This window comes from Bacillus rossius, chromosome 3, assembly GCF_032445375.1.
Source record: "Bacillus rossius redtenbacheri isolate Brsri chromosome 3, Brsri_v3, whole genome shotgun sequence".
NCBI classification, from domain to species: Eukaryota; Metazoa; Arthropoda; class Insecta; order Phasmatodea; family Bacillidae; genus Bacillus; species Bacillus rossius.
The window spans coordinates 46,521,568-46,543,308 of NC_086332.1; the positions used below are offsets into that span (position 1 = coordinate 46,521,568).

Here is a 21,741-nt window from a genome sequence, read left to right on the forward strand (position 1 = left end):
TGCGGGAAGTAGATAACACTTCTACGTGCGAGATACGTGGGTGGCCGAGCGGGCGGGCTGGTAGTATTGCATCACCGCGCGGAGAGCAGCGGAGAGCAGGACGCGTCCCTCATGATGTATAAGATAAGGCGGTGAACGTGTAGCTTACGCTACATAGCATAAATTAACTACCGAAGGAAACAAAGAATTATAAACGAATTATATACGGTGTTTTGGTTAAAATAAAGATTTACTGTCATTGTAAACGACGTTATTGTGAATCGGCGACAACTTAAATTGAAACATGAGTACTCAAACATTAGCGACGTTAATCCGAAACGACGTAAATCGGTACGACGTAAATAGAGGACTTACTGTATTTCAGATGAAAGTTGTAGATATTATTATAAGGTTTTACAATAAAAAAAGAATGGATTTAATAGTGTACATCTGTACAAGTTAAAGGTTTCATGGATTTTTTTTTAATTTCTACCCAATTTTATTTTAACCCCTTGCACAGCAATTCTTTGTCTTATCAAAATTTGTTTCAGACAAAAGTTTTAGTTAAAAAATTATAAGATTTACACACACTTTGAAAAAAATTTAATGGTGTGCCAACAAACAGAGTTACAATTTTTTTTTGTTTTCCAACCCTTATTTTTTTCCACCCCTTGCAGTTATGGTTGGTCATACCAAAATGTTTCTAGACAAAAGTTTTGGTATTACTCCTGTGTTTTAATACATTCAAACTGATGTGATATTTACCATATTATGGGAGTTAAAGCGATTTTTCTGTTTTTCAAAAAAAAACCATTTCTACCCTTTTGGTTGGATATTGCCCTTAACAAACTCAACGGAGATTTTTCAAGTTTATATTTCATGTATCAGTTTGGAAGTGATTTGTGACTAATTACGGCAGTTATCGTGTCCACAAAAATTGTGATACATATAAACTTTTGAATTCACGATGCTTTTGGGGTCTATGGACACGAAACGAAAAACTGTATAAAAATTTTCCGGAAGTCGCACCATGGTAACGGCTACAATAGGTAGTATTTCTTCGAAATCTACCTAAAACTACACGCTCTGCCTGTAAACTGCCTCACTCATGCCACTTTAGTCCGGGGCTTCCTGACTGCACAGGCGTGAGAGATGAGATATGCAGGATGAAGGAGAGAGTGTTAATGGAGTCTGTCACTGGGTTCTTTCTGCTTCTCCTCACTGTGGCTGCTGGAGAACACACCCGCTCCCCCTCCTCGTTCACTCTCCCAGCAACCTCCGTACATCACCACACACCACATTCTTTGCATTCTGAACTGCCATCACTTAAGAACTACAGTCATTAAACACAATTTTTTTTTAAACTGCAGTTAGGTGTTTCAAAAGAGACCATATAAATCACTCTACTGAAGAAAGTGACACCAGAAAGGGTCTAGTAAATATAGAATAAATTTAATAATTAAAATAATTTTCAAGTGCTATGAACCTGAATTACAATTTCATATCCATAAAGTCTTTAAACATAAACTCATAAAAAATAATATATTCAAAGACACATCAGGTAAATTTGGTAGCATTAATGCCAACTTTGTAGAAATAATTGAGGTGTCACTGTATTCTAGTTGAACCTATCAAGTTTTGATCCTTTAAAAGATATATACATAACTTATAGGTAATTTTAAGATTTTATACAAGCAGTCTCTTAATGAACAAGGATTGTGGAGTATTACCCTCTTATGAAAATTCCCCTTAAGAAACTTTCCTGGAAAAAAAAAGCAGTAGGTAATAAATATATTCAATTTCAGCTTTTGATAAAATGTTCATGATAATAAATCTAAATTTGTAAGTACCTTAAGAAACTTCTTAACAGGGATTTACTGTAATTTTATAACATGAAAATATATCAGCCCAAAACTATAGCAAAAATAAAACCTTCACAGGAAAGATAGGTAAACAGGGTGATTGAGAGAAACCTAGATCGTAAGAAAGGCAGACAACCGTAACATAGGCAGATCTTCCATTCTTGGACAGTGTAAGAAATGATCAGGAGCGGTAGGGGTGGAGAAGCAGCAGAAAGAAGGTGGGGAGACAAACAGAGCAACCCAAAAAAAAAAATATCAGCTCATGGCTTTGTTCATTACGATTCCAAACTGAGTGGAATCCACAGTTCTGAGTCCACTGGGGACAAGATTATATGGTGAAATGCAATAAAACCAAAATAACCCCGCAAAGCATGATAAAACAATATATAATGCCAAAAAGAAAGTTAATACACCATTTAGCACCAAAATGTAACTAAAACCATGAAATCAATCAACAGTTTAGGAAAACTTAAACAAATCAAAATACAAAATGTTATCCTTTATTATGGTAAATTAATTCAATATAATTTATTTAGCATTAATTTTGTACCAAAAAATATTGACTAAATGGCTTGGAGATAATTTATATTATATTGTTTGATTTAGCATTTCTTATTAGTAACACATTTTTAAATTAACAAAATTGGCTTTTTTTTAACACAAAAATTTGGCTATTTATTTTTATATTTTTTTATTAATTCTGTTATATTTATTACTAATTATTTTACTGTATAAATGCATCACATGTCGGTCAAAATTAGACTATTTTTGTGAATTGTGTACCAAGAAATATTTTAGTTTCATATTTGTTGAATAATGCACTTTTTTTTTATGAATAAAAACAATGTATGGAAATAAAAACACAGAAATCTCCTGTTTTGAAAATTAAATTGACCAAAAACTAAAAACCAAAAACCACAAATTCTTGTCTCTAATTACTACATACATAAACACGTGAAGCTGCTTTTCATCCAGCTGATGGTCTGCCTCATGTCTGTGGGACACCCAGAACATTGGTCAAAGTGAAGTGTTTGCATTCGAAAACTCTAGTTTATGGCAGTTAATGTGTTAATGCTGAACTCTTGTCAACGGCAATGTTGTGGGTGTTGCAAGACGGTGAGTTCGACTACGTCGCGGCATGCCTCGCGCACACTTGCCTTGCGTCCAGCTCGCCCGGTCCCAGGCAGTCTGCGTACTTGGCGAGGTGCTCGAGCGCGGAGCCGGGCCCCAGGTGCTTGACCGCCTGCGAGCCGAGCAGGGACCAGGAGATGCCGCCGCCGCGAGCCGTCCACGTGGCCGGCTTCTTGCAGTTCAGACACCGGCCCGAGCTGAACTTTGCGAACATGTCAAGCACATCCGCCCACTGCTCCGTGGCCGTCTGGGGCAGAACGCCTTCCAGCAAGGACACGTCGCCCAAGTGCAAGATGAGGGGCAGGTCGGACAAGCCGGGGCTGTCCGTCTTCAAGTCCAGATAACAAGACCACATGCCTGCGAACGTACATGATCATATTAACTTAATACTCACAATGGATTCTCTTATTAGTTATTAGTTTTATCTGCATTTCAATAAACTGGCCCTATTAAAACAAAAGCCCACAAATTTCAAAATACCGCAAAAACTTGCAATATCAGTTTTAAATGCTGGCTGGCACACATAAATGCCAAAAATATATAAGTTTCCCTGTAAAAATGATTTCAGTCCTGGATTTAAAAACAAAAAAAATTTTATCACAATCTAATTTTCTAATGTTTGTGCATGCCTACATAACCAACACATATTTCCATACCCCTCTTTCCCATTTCACAATTTTACACATTTATATAGTACAATATAACATTCTAATAGGAACTAAAATAAACTGACCTCTTTGTACACTTAATTTTCTAAACACATTTTTTTCTGGTCATTTGAAGGGGCAAAAAAAAATGAATAAAGGGTTTCAATGTACTTTTACATTATATCATTAATGCTGTTATGCTTTTTATGTACATATAAGTCACTACATAAGTCACTACATGTGATTGAATTTTTACAATTGTTACAATGTTACAATTTTACTATTAAATTATTTAACTTTGGATGAATAGGATGAGAAATAAATCAAACCTGGAATTCTGTGAAGAAATTTTTTGATGCAGGAGCTACCAACAGTCAGCAAGTGGCCAAGTATTAAGCGGCCAATGCTAAGGAACTGTGGTTCAGGTGGTTGTGGGGCTGGATAACCACACTGGCAGCTGTATGCCACATTACTGTTCAGATCCTCATATGCAGCAATCAAGAAGGCACTCAGCTCCGAGTCATTCAAGGCCGACAACACCGCTTCATCGCATACAACAGACTTGTCCAAAAATGACAGAAACATTCTGTGGCTGTCCCTCTTCGCCTTGCTTGCGTCCACCCCACTTTCTACTGACATTTCTTGTACTCTCAAGATCAAGTAGAACACATCTTTGAGATCCAAAGCTTCGCCCATCTTTGAACAAGTTTCAATCTGGTCCATTCGGAGCATCATCAGGATTACACTCAACTGCATCATCAAACCTTTTTCATCCTCCACTTCTTCAACTTGCAATTGTTTTCCTCTCTGATAAATATCTAAAAGAGCAACCAAAGACTTGTAATAACAAGGCAAATTCAGTCTCTTAATATTTTGAACCATAATGTTCGAGTCTATGATGTCTGAATAACTATGTAAAAATTGGCACATTTTGGCATCTAATTCTAGCTCCGTCAACTTGTGTATTCTCAACAACTGGTCTGGCACAGGTAATAACTCTTCACATTCTAGAGTCTGCACAAAATCAATTACAAACTGAAATTGAAATAACTTGTGCAGTGTACTGCAAACAAGTTGAAGTGAGTCCCCATGAAAATAATGATAGAATGGGAAATTTTTTAATGTGGTGTTGTTTATTAATTTTGAGTGGCTGCATTTCCCGATTTCAGGTGACATTGACGATATGAAATCATTCTCACAAGGTCTTGATTTTTCTTTAAACTCATTAGACAATGATTTTACACAATAAAAGAATTTGGTACCTTTTTCTGTGCTTTTTTTCATGTCGCTATTTTGAATCTCCTGGCACGTCTTAATTAAAGGATCTAAATCAAGCACAGGAAACCGATGAACACACTTTTGGTACACAATATCTTCCGTATTTTCATCCTGAGGATCCAATTGATCTGCATCATATTCTGGATGGTTTTGAGGTTTGATTCCAATGAGTTTTACATTAGGGTTGCTGCCTAACCCCTTCATTTTGTTCTCCAGTATTTGCCATTTTTCTATTAGAGTTTTTTTACTGTTGACAAGTTTCCCTGACATGGATTGTCCTATATCTTTCAGCACTTTACGAGCCTCTGGTGAGTTGAAAGCATTGTGCTCATCATCACTCAATGTTCTTGTGGATCCACTATTTGAGTTTTGTAAAAGTTCTGGTAAAGATGATGTGCTACCATTTTTATTAAGCTTTGCTAATTCAGTGACAGCAGAACCACGACGTAGCATTTTTGGAGAAGTGTTTAGCGAACGAGATTTTTCCTTTGATGTATTTTCTTTTACTAAGGTAGCCAACCTTTGACGCAACTGATTCTCATCTTCTTTAGCTAGATAATACTGATTTCCAATGATTACAATGCCAGATTCTAATTTAACACAGTTTCTTTTGTCATTATAAAGCTTTGAAACTGCCTCCAACAAAGGTGATATTTTCTCAACCAAATCCAAATCTTCAACTTTCCTAGCCAAATCTGACAATATACATAACTTGGGTAACACTGTTACATGAGATAAAAGGTGATCCATATGCGCTAAACATAGATCAGCACAAAGTGAATATTTCTTCCAAAAATATAGCTTCACCACAAAGTCTTCAATGGAAAACAATGTTAAGGCACGAACATCTCCAGAAGAAGTATAAAGATACACTGTCTCTTTAACCACTTTAGCATCGACAATATCTTCAACTGCATCACTCCAAAGCACAACACTAGCAACTTCCGGATCGAAAATATATACACCACTTTGTCGGAAGGTCATCAAATAGTTCTTGTATACATTGTGAAGTCTAGGAAAGTTGAAAGACTGTGGGTTCCATGAGCAAGACCGAGATTCATCAGGAGAAGCAGAGGTATGACTGCCTGGGCCATCCGACCCGACAAGATTCACAACAGGCGCGGGGGGGATCGCCAGCGCATCTTTGAACTGGTGGGTTCTGAGGACGGTGCCGTGGACGTTCACCTCCCAGAGACGCGACCCGGGTCGCGCACAGTACAGCCGCACATCCTGCAGGCCCTCGGAGCCGGGCGGCTCCTCGGCGACCCCCACGGAGGTGTAGCCACTCCTGTCCGCGGCACCGATGCGCGGCCCTGACCCGCGTGGCTCCACGCCGCCGACCGGGGCGTGGAAGCAGGCGCCGAACTCCCCCTCGCGCGGCTTGTGGCCAATCTGCCGGTACTGCTCCTTGACCGTGTCGCAGAGGTAGCTGCGTGTCAGCGTGGACACGAGCAGCAGCTCAGCGAACCAGTCCATCTGCACGACCCTCGAGTCCAGTTGCATAAGCTGGAAGGGCGGCACGGGGAACATCGGCTTTGCCTGCAATCAAATAAAAATACCAGTTTACAAAAAATTTATATCCACCATCTCTGCACAAGTCTGCACTAGCAGCCAAGTTGGTTTACTAGTCATTATTTTATCAACAACAACAATCAAGAAGAAGGTTGAAGTTACACTGGAAATGGCATTCAGCAAGAATCCATCCCAGCAATTTTTAAATGCAGGAAACAAAGTCAAAACATAACCTTAATGGCCAGACCAGAACTTGAACCCAGGTCCTCTGGAATGTGAGTTAAGTGTGCTACCAATATTTTGCCTCACTCCATGGCAGCTAAGTGATACAAGCACGGTTATGAAGATTTTAAAAACCCATTTGTCAACTTAATTTTTTTTTTTTATGGTTGTATCTCACAGTAGAAAAACAATGAGAGAGAAAGGAAGAAGAAAATTCCACAGCAGAATAGCCATGTACTATTAAGAGGCCTTGTTAGTCATGGGTGTTGTGCATTGGTGAGGCCAGATGATAAGTGAGATGCTTGCTGATGATTCTAATTGCAGTATCACTTTTAAGCACAAGACTGTGGACTGCAAGTATTCTTATTGTGCATGGGGCAACTATGAGATTTAAGGAGAACCATAACAATTTATAGCAGGTTCATACATAGCAGAATTTGTACAAGGTTTTTCATGCCTAAATATTATTCTGAAAACACAACATTTAGCCATTCCGGAAAAAGAACTACTCATTCACCCTCAGTGTATTCTTAAATGCTTTTCGTAAACAGACACTACACTGATATATTGAGCAGTTTTCAAATTGTGTGGTTTTTTTCTGAAGCCCTCCACACCTTGTGTGCAAGGTATGAAGGAGACTTAACATAAGAATCAAAAACTGAAATGGAAGCTCAGTTTTTGTCAAAGTTTATATTTTTATTTCAAAATATTATTTTTTTCCAAAACTATGATACAAATGCAACATATTTGTCTTGCAGAATGGTCATGAACAATACTAAAAAATTCCCCACTAAGCCAAATACCTTACTTGTGTTAAATATGAAATCAATTTTAGTTTTAAAAAATTCAGTATCTTTTACACAAAACACACCAACTGTATTTTTTCTTCAATTTATTGCTTCATTTGACCACAAAATTTTCTGCCTCGTATGCTGCACAAAAACACACCTTTAACTGTATTTTTTCTTCAATTTTTTGCTTCATTTGACTACAAAGTTTTCTGCCTTGTATGCTGAATAAGTTCTTCATTTGGCAACTGTCATACTTCATTTTAATACTGTATTGCCGTAAGGCATTGAAAGTTGTTGCAGATTCTCGTTACCAAATTTATAATGCCACCCTTTTTTAGTACTCTTTTAATCCTCAAGCTACTGCTCAAGTTTCAAAGGGAATAAAATAATTAACGTCAAAAGAATTTCAATGCTGAGCTATTTAACTAACCAATAATACAACATAATTTCCTGGTAAATAGGACATACAATAAACAAACATTTTTTACACAGAAATACTCTTCAATAAAACTACTACTAAAAAAACAAACAATACAAATTGGCTATCCATTAAATTAAATTTTAAAAAATTAATTCAATTAATGGGTAGACTAAAAACCAAAGATAAAACTACAAGCAAAATAATGAAGTAAATTTTTCAAGTATTTTGACAGGTCTTCAAATGGCATGCTATGTTTCAGGTACATTTCCGCAATAAGAAGAAGACCAATACAACATTTGTATTTTTTTTATCGGAGCAGATTTTTACAACTTGATTTACATACCATTAACTGTAAATTAATTTCTCTATGCTATTCCCACGGAAAATTTATTTACAGCCGATGATCCGGCAAAATTGCTAATCCATCATAGCTGCAGTCCTGAAAACGTCAGATTTAAAAAACCCTTCTCTTCACTAATTAGGCTAATATTTTTACCAGCCTGATTATTTAATTTTCGCAAACTGAAAAGTGTAGTGATATAAAAATTTGTAGTAGGTACTATGGATGAATTTTTTTTGTCACTTTTAGTGAGTTACGAACACCACTTCAGTAGCCAGCGAACACTCACCGAGAACAGGGAGACGGTGACGACGGACACTCGGCCCTCGTCGTCCCCTGCGAACAGCTCGTCGCTGCGGGTGTTCCACAGCAGGACGGACACCTCGCGATCCAGGTGCTCCGTCGACACCAGCAGCCGTCGCGCACCCGGCCCGTCGTTCAGCTCCAGCACGCACACCACTCCCTTCACGCTCGCAAACGCAAAGAACCTCTCGTTGGGGGACACGGCCACATGCGTGATGGCTCCATCCTGGGAAACCACCACGACTCGGAACGTTTCAACATGATACAGTACACACAGCTTGTGAAATCTACCCAGAGCGAGCTCGCCAACAAAAATTAGGACTTCAGTTAAAGGTCTTCAAGGGTGAACGTCCCGTTCCAGGTCATTATTTCATATTTACTTCTCACGGGTTAAACTTGCCGACTTTTTGAGTGGCTGAACTTTCACAAAATGATATACATATGTGTGTGTATACATGTATATATATAGATAGCATACTTTTTGCATAATTAGCTGTAAAAGTTGCATTCTTAATGTTTTGTGCAGTATGGATAATGAGAGTTAAATAGAATATAAAACTGTAACTTTTTTAGGTTTAAAGACAATTTTACTGGCTGTTCGATGATATGGTTTAATTTCTTTCAGAAAAAAATAATTTTACCTGGCCTTTTAAAAAAAAAAACAGAATATTTATGATTTAAAAAGACAAAATAAAATTTAGTAAATTTTTCTCTGAAAGAATTTTAAACCATACCACACAGTAGCCACAATATTTGTCTTTAAATCCGAAAATTTTCAGTTATTTATTCCATTTGGTTCCCCTTATTAATACTGCACAAAAATGTTAAAAATTCCACTTTGCCAGCTAATTATGCAAAAAGTATGCACTGAATATTTTTTTTCAATTTTGTTGAGTCTGGCCACTCAAAAAGTCGACAAGTTTAACAGTGTTAAACATAAAAATATTGGTTATCTGTAAAGTCGGTTTACGGACGATAGTTTAACGTGACGTCATAACAAAACATAGATGAAATGATTGCATACTTTTATGAATAAAATTGAATCATTTTTATTTTAATAATAAAAAAAAATTGGTTGTCTGTAAAGTCGGTTTACGGACGATAGTTTAACGTGACAACGTCATAACAAAACATTGATGAAATGATTGATCCAGAAGAAAAGGAAATATCATATTCGGCCTGAGACTGAGCCATAATAGGTTTATGCAACCAAAACAAGATAGGCATTAAAAATATTATATTCTTTGAGGAAGAAATTTTTTTTTAATTTTTCTATCTTTTGTATGATAAAATGTACCTCTGCATACTTTTATGAATAAAATTGAATCATTTTTATTGAATTATCAGTATTTTGTATGGATACAAAGGAGTGAAATGAAATGTATAATTTAATTAATAAATTTACTTTTATTAGCATTCATTAATTCAAATATATTTATTACTTTTGAAATGTTGTGTGCGCCGTATTTATTTTTACAAGTACAAAAAAAAAGTTTCACAGCTGCCAGGATTCGAACCAACAATCTTTCAATTGGAAGATAGCGACGCTGACCGCAAGACCACGAGGCCATACTTGAAGAATATTAGTTTCAGATGTTATATACATATGTATATAAATTTTGTTCATGGTAGGGGAATAATATTATTTCGTTTTTATAACACGATTTTATAACAAATACGCATCCCAATTACACCAAACTTATTTATAATGTGTTACAATATTTTTTTAAAACATTGTGCAAAAGATCCCTGGTGTAATTTGAATTATTATGTGTAACTGTAAAACACCATTGTTGGTTCAAAACGTATGTGAATATTCAACATTACTTTTAAATAACCGTACCAATTGTGCTGAAAATCGGTGGACGATCGTTAAATTACATAATATTAATAATTCAAACGACGAAAATATGATTGAAAAGTAAAATCGATGGTTGTTCCAATCAAGTGGAAGAGAGATGCCACGCATGCGTACAATGGGCATGAAGAGAGATGCCACGCATGCGTACAATGAGCAAACAGGACACATCCGTAGTGGGACATCCGTAGTGGGACACTTTTTTGTGCGTGCAGCCGGCGTTCATCGATTTATTAGACGTCACGTCAATAATAAATACTTGAAATTATACTAGTAATCAGATTTTTAAAATGCAAGAATAATTAACTTTTATTGCCGAAATTGTTGTTGTAATAAGCAATGAAAACCACATCAACTTTTCACTTCACTTTATAAATAGTTGACGAAACAGTTCACGTATAGATGACTTGTAATTAATTTAAAAAATTGATGTTTAGCTATAAAGTTTAAATATAATTATGAACAAGTTTTCATATAAATAAACTGTAATCAAATATCTATCATCAATTATATGAATCACCATATTTTTTAGTCAATTGTAACATAACCTATTATTACTGCACTCACAGACAGCGTAACAGAACAAGTGTAACGGAACAATGAGCGTAACAGAACAATGAGCGTAATGGGACACAGCGTAACAGAACAATGAGTGAAACGGGACACAGCATAACGGAACAATGTGCATAACGGGACACTTTTTTGTGCGTGCAGCCGGCGTTCATCGATTTATTAGACGTCACGTCAAAATGAAATAATGACCTGGAACGAGACATACACTCTTTATCTGACATTCTATGGCTCGGCACATTCTGTAATCACGCAACAATCAAGCCATTCACATTGAGATTTTTTAAAGTGGATTCCAGGTGCTGAAATAGCCGCCATATCACATTACTGCGCTGCTGGTGTTTTTAGTTCGCTCAGAGTTTATCGTTACTGTCTGTTTTCATTTCAGTACTGTTTTGCCTGTTTTACAGCAGGTTACAATTCACATTTTTACACTTGGTTTTTCCATTTAAACTATACTGACAGTCAATTACCAGCAAGCAAGAGCACTAATTCCGCATGGCCGGATCACACCCTTACGTTACATACGTATGTGCAATTCAAAAAAAATTTGGTGATTTTTAAGGGAATACTTTGTGAATGTAGAGAAATTCACTAAAAAAACAGATTTCATTTTTTTCTCTCAGAAAATAATCCTGGACTTGAGAGCTATGATGAGCAGGAAAAAAAAGACAGAGAGGGAAACAGTTAACTTTTATTTGCTCACTGTGCCCTAAAAGGTCAAGGGAGAAAATAGTCTTTCTTTTAAATTCTGCAACATAGATGAACAGATCATATAGTAAAGTAAAGCATGTCAGACATCGAGCACTTACATGTTGGGGGTGTATTTTTGGATAAGAGAATAAAAAAAAACTAAGCTAATTCATTCATTCTAAATATAGGTATTTTATCCTCCTCCATGCAACAGCAGGGTAAGTACCACTGGGCATGCAAACTCCATGCAACTGAGACATAAGTACTGTCATATAATAAGACATTAAGGTTATCAAACTGGCTTAAAATTCTTGTGACTTAAACTGGAAATTACAGAATTAAATTTTAATTGTTGAACTCAATTTCCTGAATTATCAAGTTATTTAAATGCTGTTAAATAAATGTATTTTATTAATTTTCTGTTTTGTTGAAGGCGAAGTCATTACAGACAGGCACAAACAACAAAATCAACATGAAAAAATAGGGATGGAATATAATATGACATGTTGGGAAACATCCTAGCCAATACATAGAATAATTTTGAGAAACCAATGAAAATCAAAATAGTGAAGGTCTAACCTATATTAGAACCTGGATACTCCCAAACACAAGTCCAATTATTACATTATGTTTCCTTTCGTTGTGTGATTTTAATAAGTCAGTATTTTATTAAAACAATGCTAGTGAGTTCAAGCTTAAATAAATTTCATTAATTTTTTTTTTTTACTGAAATTAAAAAAATATATATGTATCGGACATGTTGGAAATGCATTAACTTAACATAATTTAAATGATAATCTGATTACAGTGGCTAAAAATCACAATAATCAAATTCATAACAATGAAATTACAACAAAAACAAGCTATGTTCTTGCAAAGGTGTAAAAAAAGGTAGGGGAAAAGAATGATGTCTTGAAAATTGGCCTATGATAATAAATTGAATGGTGGAACGAAGGAAAATATTGTACGTAGTATTTGCAACGGCGAAAGACGAAATAGCACCTTAGTAGAAAAAAAGATGATTGAATGATATTAGCGGTTGTTTATACGAGAAAGAGTGAATTAATAAGTTGAAATAAATAGCATTATAAATTTAATAAATAAGTATGCAATAAGCATTCAGTAATAAGGAATTTGTTGGATATATGGGGTAATGAGTGTATTAGTGATGAGAGAAGAGGAAGGTCGTGTTTATTTATAGTGTATCAATAAAACGGTGCAGTGCAGAGAGAGAATGTACGGTTGTGATTTTAGTCGTGACCAGGGAAGTGGCGGTTCATGTTTCACAAAATAGAATAACTTTAAGGAGGAATGGCAAATTGTTTCTGGTTTAAATTTTGTATCTACAAGAAAAATATTGACAGAAAATGATTACTGCCATAATGCTAAGAAAGGTGTTTTTCATGGCTTTTAAATGTTTGTGATTTGTAGTTTTATATGAATTTTGTTTGATGTGTTAGGTTAAAGGTGTGTTGTGTTACATTTGTGATGTTAGGTAAAATAGTTCCTATGTTTAGGTGAATCATAAAGGTATTAGGTAATGTAAAAATCGCTCATTTTCCTGTAGGTTGGTTGTGTAATTGTTGAAATGACGATAACAAAGCGAAAGGTTTGGTATGAGGGTAGGTTTGGCTAGTAAAAAAACTTTTGGATATTTAATTTTAGTAAATTAATAAATTATATGTGGAAGGTATTGTAAATGGGACTAAAATTCAAAAAGGTCTAGTTTGTTTAGCAATAGCTCCATTTCATTTATATAAAATAAGAATTTTTGTGATCGAAATGTATGGTATCGTGAAATAGAAAATAGGCCCACCCGGTCTAGTCTACTGATATTTAAATAATTATTTTAATAAAAATTCTAGATATAATTTTTATTTTTATCGCGAAATAGTATACAGTCCCAACCAGTATACCCTTTTTCACAATACCGGTAAAAAAGTGAAATATCTTGGTTTTATTTTTCTCAGTATCGTGAAGTAGAGTACAGTACCACTTAGTATATTCTATTTTGCAATATCGGTATTTAATTTAGCCTACTGAAAGCGATATTGGTATCGTGAACTAGAATACAGTCTCCCCCGGTCAACCATAGTTTGAGATACCAGTGTTTGATTTTTTTTTAAGTGATACCGCCATAAGTTGTAACATCTACAGACATAATTTTATTGATAATGAAAAATCTGAAGCGCAAAATATAACAGACCAGAGGGATTATATTCTAGTTTACAATACCAGAAATTTATAATATTAAAAAATGAAATGCGTGAAAAATAGTGTGTTTATTATTCCCCATCCAAAATCCCCATATTCATGTGCTTGTCCCATAAGAAAGTAGGGGTGGTAATTACGTAAGCAACACCGTATTGGTGAAGCCATCAGTAGTGTTTAGGTATCGCAATCTAGAATAGTACCACAGTTGTAATAAATAGTACATGCATAAGAAGTAATTCGAAGAAGAAAAGTGAGCACTTACTTTGTTTGGTAGCAGCTGTAAAAAGGCACATGGATTCCTCTGGAACACATATAGTCCACCACTAGACGCTCCAAGAACTATAAAGTTTTCAGATACGTCGAAACAAGTGTACTGAAAAAAAATCCAAATTTTTGTTTAGCACATTATGAATTTCAAATAATTGCTAAAGCTTAACCTGATTATAAATCAAGCATAAGACTATAAGTACTGAGTCTAGTTTACACCTCAATACAATGGCTACTCAAGATTCTGTTTTGAAGCAATTTTCAATATAGTCCTAAATGTTTATATATATTATATTTTATGATAAACATCAAGTTATTTCACTACATGCCATCTGCTACCTGCAGTGTGTCAGAAATATGTTGATAATTTAAATGAGATTTTAATTATGCTAATTATCTAATATTTTTGTAAAGTATTAATAAGTAATGAGTAACTACTGGTTGCATATGTGACACAATAGAAATAATGTCCAAAATTTAAATTCATCAAATATTGTGAGAATAAGTCTTGTAACAACCCAGATTACAGCCTTCCTCATACAATCCAGTAATAATAATTTGTTATAATTTTTTTGTCAAATTTCAGGTTAGATGTTTTTTTTTTTTAATTCATAAGTTTTTTTTTCCTGGCTTCTTTGTGTGGGAAGGCATGCAACATGATTCTCCTTGGTTATTTTGTGTAAGTCACAGTCACGGGAGTGTGAGAAAGAGATAAAATTGCTGTGTCGTGGGAACAGAAGTAAGCATTTCGTAGAAGTTCTGTTGCCATGCGCCGTGATTGGCTGAAAATTACGTCAGCGAGCTCAGGACACTGCCCGCACAAAGGAAAGGAAGACTGTAAAGTAGTCATTATATGAACACCGGGCCAGGCGATTGTTGTTCAAGCGCCGGGCTGAACATGCCGTGGCTGGGCAATGGCTCCACATTTTTCTCCTTTCTGAATATACAGTTTAATTTTTTTTGTTCTGTTCTGAATATATTTTGATTGTAATTAAAAAATAATAATTACATAAAATATTGCGTATTAATTTCTTTGTGACCTGCTAATAACCTGTATGTTCCACTCATCACCTAATTTTGAGCTAGCCAGAGGTGATTGACATTCTAACCCATAGTGAGTGCAATTTTTTCACAGATTCACTTAAAGCAAACAACTGTAATTCCACATCAATTATATTTTTAAAATATTAAGGAATTTTTTTTATTAAAATTTTAGACTAACTAATAATTAACTATATTTTCCTCAGAAATGACGGAAGAATATTCAGCTGTCAAATACAGAAAAGGGGAAAAGTGCACTTGTTTGAGGGCTATAAGTACAACATTTCCTAAGTTATTTAAGTACTAAAAAATAATCTGTGAATAACAATGATTTTTTTGTAATACTGACACATCTCAATGCTATAAAGCCTGAAAAAGTGTAAAGTGGCTAAAAGTCATGCACATAAATTTTATGGGAAAAATGTTTAAGTTTGTACAATTTTAAATATACTGTTTTAACATTTTTTTCCCAGAGGAAAGTCACAAGACATTGTTTTTATTAATTGTTTATGTAAGCAATCATTTCAAAATAAGTTATGCCACTGACTAATAAAATGGCTTTTCAGTCAACAGTTTGGCACAAAGGCAAAAACTACTTAGAATCTAAGTAGACTAAACCATTTGTGTACCTTAATCCTCTGTGTTGACTTCAGTGGAGCAGACACTGCTGTGAGATCTTCAGTAATTACCAAAACAAATGGTGATTTAGCCATTTTAGGCACTACATTAAAACTCTAAGCTACAATCACAGTCATATGATGATAAAAAGTAGTACAAAAGTAGTCTCCAAAACCTTTAATAATAATTTAATCTTCCAAAAATCACAAATATTGGACGATTCTTATCTTCATCATGAACAGCTCTGGAAAAAAAAATTACATGCATTTTATTAAAGTGTCTTAAAACAAAACAAAATTTTTATAATATGCCTACCTAAATTATCAACAAGATATAGGCAAAATAAAGTGTGTGGTTATTAAGAGAGGGAAGGAGTTGAATGAAAGTGCTGTGCTTGTTAGTGCTGACTGTTATCATGTTGTGTTCATTGTATTGAGGGCGTACCGGTGTTGAGGTGAAAATATCGGTGGAAATTAATGGGCGCCACCACGTGAGTGGGCACGTGGACCCGGCTGAAAGACTCTACTCAGGGCGTTACGTGGCCCGTGTGCGGCGAGATATTAGCCCTCCAGATGTTATACGCAGCTCCTGTCCCTACCTAAGCCCACTCTCAGCGTCGGGCACGCTTCTAATTCCCGCAGTGGGCTCTCAGGGCGTCCCACACGCCGCTGACCAGGTTAGGGACCCACGTGGCCCCCCGAACACAAAACACGTAACACAGTTAATTGGCTTTTATTCTACTCACGGTACACGTCCTTACACGATCCTCCACTGATAAAACTGTAAAACGCCCGAGGCACGAATCAACTTAGGTGAGGAGGCGAACCACGCACGTGGCCGCCTCAAGCCGTTACTTAATACACCGGTGAGATAAAAACTCCGAAGAGTGAATAATTATTACTTAAGCAGTCTCTCCGACCGAGAGAGGCCCCGAGGATAAAAAGAAAGCGATTTGAATAAATTAAGTTACAGAATTACTACTCGGTGAACCAACGGTGATGTCCTCGGGGTGTCTGCAGAGACGTCTGCTCTCGGCCGGCTGTAGAAGGAGACTGGGATGAGCTCATGGCTTGCGGGTGGCAACATGGCGCCCCTTCGCGCTGAACACAATTACTGTTACACTTTGCTGTAGCGTGCCCCGGGTTACTCTTAGAAAATACATAACTAATTTTACAATAATTATTAAATTACTTCCATGTCCAGACCGTCTGTAATAATTACTTATAAACATAAAACAGGGTTAAAATGAGTTTCATGCTAGTTCCTCCGTCTCCCGCTAGGGAGAGTCCTTGTTCGTGCTTGGACTTATTAAGTATTAAAAGACCATGAAGTTGTTAATTAAAAACACATACATGCATAGCCATTGTTACACTGTTTGGGGCGGAAAGAAAAAAGGATTACAATATTAATTAATAAATATTAGGGGTGCGGCGCACTGCATCTAAGCGCCCTCTTGCTGTAGTTCGTGGCGCGCAGTTTGAATCGCACACGGCTACGTACGTCACGACACAAATGCCGGGTAGGAAAGGTGGTGGGAAAGGGAATGGAGGATGATCAGGCTCGTGGGGCGAAGCCCCGGCTGACGTCAGTATATTAGGATGCCCCTTACACAAAATTACTGATGAACAAGCATAAGACATTTGCTAAAACTAAGTATCGCCATACACAATTCACCATAGCTACATACTTTCAGTTAAAATGGATATGAAAAATAATATCACTTGAGTGATTCCTTTAAGTTATTTTCACTTACAGTATAATATTTTGAAAATATTTTAACAAAAGGTAAAAAAAAAAAAATTACTAATCTCAGCTAATTTATTTTTTCCCACTAATTTTAATTTATAATTTTAACATACATTTTTGCAATACATACAAAAAGCAAGTCATAATTTTCGAAGGGCAACTATGTTGTTATCATAACATGTTAACAGCACGAATTTGAATGGCCTAACGGTCAATCCAGCTTGGTGGCAGACGCTCTGTCCAGCAGTCCTAGCGACCATCTTTTGCCCCAGTCGCTCCGCACCAACACTAGAGGTAGGACATCTTCAGCACTTCGAGGACTTCATCTTTGTGTCACAACCGATTGTCATCCAACTTTTTGAATTATATTAAATTCTTTTCATATATCTTTGCAGCTTACCTCGGGGTTTCATCTGTTTATTTTATTCAAATAGTAATCTGCTAGTCAGAGTTAGATTGTCAATGCTAAGACTTCATACAACCACGAGGCCCCTCTGGATATCACATAAACCAGTTTAAAAAGTTTTACCTTTTATTAATCAAGTGTACAAGGCACCGCTGGCACAGTGGCACGTAATAAAACTCAGTACTGAACATCTTGTACTTTCTTTCTGCATTCGTCCACATGAACATTTACTTTGAGACCAGCATATGGGATGCTCATAAGAGCCCACTTTATTAGTAACATCTTATAGCGTGCCCGATGCTGAGAATGGTCTAGGACAAAGGTATAGAGGGGATATGAGTCACGGTTCCACACGGACAAAGTTACGTCCTGAGGACAGTCTCTCAGGATCCTTGACCCTTAGATAAGGTGGCACCCATTTAATTGCATTATCATCCATAAGCGGATCCCCCAACCACATTAAATATTACCTGCAATGTAAATATAGTGACGTAAATTTGTTTTGTGCTTTAATAGCATAGCCAAGGTTGTTTTCAACTAAATATGTTGTCACCGCCATACTGTTTACTTCATACTAGCTACAACATGATCCTGTGGTTTTCCAGAGATCCTTAAGAATACAGCTTAACGAGGCTGTTTTCTAAAAGACAGGGATGTTTAATGTAAGAATGTTACAGCCTGGGCCAAGACTGTTTTCAGCCCTAGGCCTAATCTGTTTTGCACCCTAATTTTTCCTTATTAGGGTGGAAAACAATTAGGGCTGAAAACAGTCTCAGCTATGCTGTATTTAGAGAACCACAGGATCATGTTGCAGCTAGTATCAAGTAAATAGTAGGACAGCGACAACAGGATCAGTCATATCTCTTTTTGAAAACAATCTCGGCTACAATATTAAAGCACAAAACAAATATATGTCACTATATTTATATTAAAGGTAATATTTACAACAATTTTACACCATCCTTTAAACTGAAAATACATTTTTTTTGCATGTGACTGGAATAATAGTATTCAACATTTACCGAGACACAAGCATGAACGTGGCCATGATACCGTACAGGCAAACTTAAAATTATTAATTACATGTAAAGTTCTAGAAAATATTTGAATGTGCCTCAATATTATAATTTTAAATAAAATAAGGTACATACTGAATAAATCCATTTTTGGGTGTTTTCCTTTTATTTCTGAGTGGCCCTAAGGTATCTCCTGGGTATTAACAAAACAAAATAAAACTTTTGCTAAATGTGAAAGTCTTTATAAACTCATTCTAACTCCCTATCACCTTTATCTCAGAAAGAGGAAATAATAAATTAGTGGTAGCACCAAAGGACCGGAGTCATGAATATATATATTAACGGCCGAAAATACTGTTGGATACCAGGGAAAGCTTTTTTTGTTTTTTTTTTAATAGCTAGCCAGACGATCAGGAACAGCGGGACACGATGAGGAAATGACAAACGCAGCAGGAAACATTGAATGACAGGTGAAGCGGGAGTTGGGGGGAATGTTTGCTAACGCAAGCATAACACGGCCGCGGGAACAAACGGGGGGTTGCCACTCGCGCTCAGCGGGCGCGACCTTGATCACAGCGCAGCGAAACTCGGTCATAGGCACAGGGAAGGAGGGGGAGTGTGTAACGACATCAGAAGCGCGCCGAAGCGGAACTGTTTATGTTTTAACAACACACGCAAACAGGGACAGAACGGGCTTCTTAAACGGGGAGATTTTATTCGAGAAGTGAGAATCACAGAGTCAGTTGGAAGCCACGCTACTCCGCCGCCGAGACGACGATTGGTGAGTGATCAGCCATGATGCGACGATGGCTCAACACTAGACAGCAGCACAACGGCCTTATGCCCATGCAGCTGGTAATATTCAATATCTCTCTCTCTCATTTCAAAAACTAAGAATACGCATTTCAACAATCACTCGGTAGAAATTATGAATAATAAATTAATTTAAACCCGTCACGTGACTTGGGAGAGATTAGTCAGCAACAGTTGGTAACTGCACAACCAGTAAGAGACAAATGAGGTCAAGAATAAGCTCTAATAAATGGCAGACAGCACGGTTTATTTATTAACGACAGTATCCCTGATAGGCACGACTATGGTTCAGTAATTATGTGTAATTTATATGTGATAAATAGATCGTTACAAATTGTAATTATAAAGACCCAGAAAGTAGAGAATTACATATGTGTTGAATAAAAGGTTAGTTGAAACTGCGGAAATAAACATGTTCTTGTGGAAACGATCACCCTTAACCTCTTTATTTAAAATGTTTTGCAAATAGGGACTCGTCACCCTACCTTAAGGATAATTAAGGAAAAACACGAGTGGTGGAACCGCCCCCCAGAACCTGATACTCATGACAGGGCCGTCACGATTATCAGGAACACAGACGATCCCGGTAGATTCACTTCCATTCCCTTTCCCCATCATCTTTCACGATTCATTTCATTATCATCATTTCACGTACATATTCCCTTCATTTCCATCTTTACGGTCGACACAGAAAAGAGTTAGTCGACGGCCGTAACAATATTGTTACGATCGCGCTTGGCTGCAGTGCTTGGCGTCACCGCGCTCGTTCGGCCTGTCTGCGCCCCCTTCCACCCCCATCCTCTCCCTGGTATCTCGTGTCATACTATCTCGCGACATCCTGACAGTCGCAGCGCGCACCTGCCTCAGATCGAGTTACTTAAAAGAGGCCGCACTGCGGAATAAAAGGACTCAGACATGTTTATCGGCGCGTTTTGTGGGAACCTGATGCTTGTTGCGTTTATCGGCGTTCTTTGAGCAGCCGCCGCGTCCTTCGACAAGACTCACGACGCGTTTCTGGACATTTCGATGGCGAAGGTCGCGAGATATCTCGGAGACATTCCTGATTGTTCTGGACGGGAACCCAAGGGCTATATAAGGAGGTTGGTCCGACCTTGGAGTCAGTCAGTCAGAGTCTGAGTGGGGAGTTCTCCCGTGGCGGAGTTTCCGGGCGATAGTGCCGCGGGTGCGGCAGAGTGGCGAAGTCCTTGGACGAAGGTTCCAGGACAGGGAGTGAGTGAGTTCAGTGGAGTCGGGAGTTTCCGGGCGATAGAGTAGCGGGCGCAACGGAGTCCCCAGTGAAGTTGCGAGCGAGTCGTCGTGTGAGATCTCGGCGAAGGATGTGACGGCGGCGGAGTGCGGCGACGGAGTCCCGCGGCGGAGACCCACGAGGGGTGCTGAGGCGAGAGTTGCGCCGGATGTGCGGCCCAGCGAGGTGTGTGAAACGAGTGACTGGGGAATAGACCTTTCTTTTACGTGTAATTAATTATCTGCCAATTTAGAAGATTATTTGTAAGTGACAAGTAGTGGTAATAAATAAAACTGTGTGTGTGAAATAAAATCTATTAATTGGGCTATACTTTACGAACCCGCAAGAAAATCGTAACATTTTGGTGTCAGAAGTGGGATAGCCCTAATTAATAGATTTAGGATTCAGTTACAGTATTAGAATAAAAGTTAAGGATAGAATTTAGTTTATGAGAATATAAGAGTTAATGTTTAGAACTTTAGTGAATTTAAAATTTTCTAGAGTTAGTTTGAGTATACTGTAGTCAGTGTTAGTTTTGAATGTAATAGAGATATTTTTAGTTTAATAAGAAGGTTCGGCTAGGTCATTGAAAATTAAGAACAGTATTAGAAAAAAATTATTTAGGTTGTTTAATCAGTAAATTCTTTAGAGAGATATGGCTGCTGAAGAGTTAAATGTAGAAGATATCAGGAAGATAAGGGTTCTCCTGGAAGAAATGGAGAATAACATGAGGGCATGGAGATCCAGTATGAAGAACTCTGCGAAAG

At 37.0% G+C, this 21,741-nt stretch overlaps 1 protein-coding gene across 1 annotated transcript in view; it reads right to left on the reverse strand.

Annotated features, from left to right (window-relative positions):
- LOC134530606 (uncharacterized) overlaps nt 1-21,741 on the reverse strand; it is a 37,449-nt gene that overhangs the window by 9,768 nt on the left and 5,940 nt on the right. Inside the window, exons 2-6 of the mRNA XM_063365592.1 lie at nt 15,759-15,991; nt 14,084-14,194; nt 8,473-8,712; nt 3,949-6,436; nt 2,999-3,329 (exon numbers count right to left, since the gene is read on the reverse strand). Of these exons, the coding sequence (XP_063221662.1) occupies nt 2,999-3,329; nt 3,949-6,436; nt 8,473-8,712; nt 14,084-14,194; nt 15,759-15,842 (3,254 nt within the window). The 5' untranslated portion in view covers nt 15,843-15,991. The remainder of the gene's footprint in view (nt 1-2,998; nt 3,330-3,948; nt 6,437-8,472; nt 8,713-14,083; nt 14,195-15,758; nt 15,992-21,741) is intronic.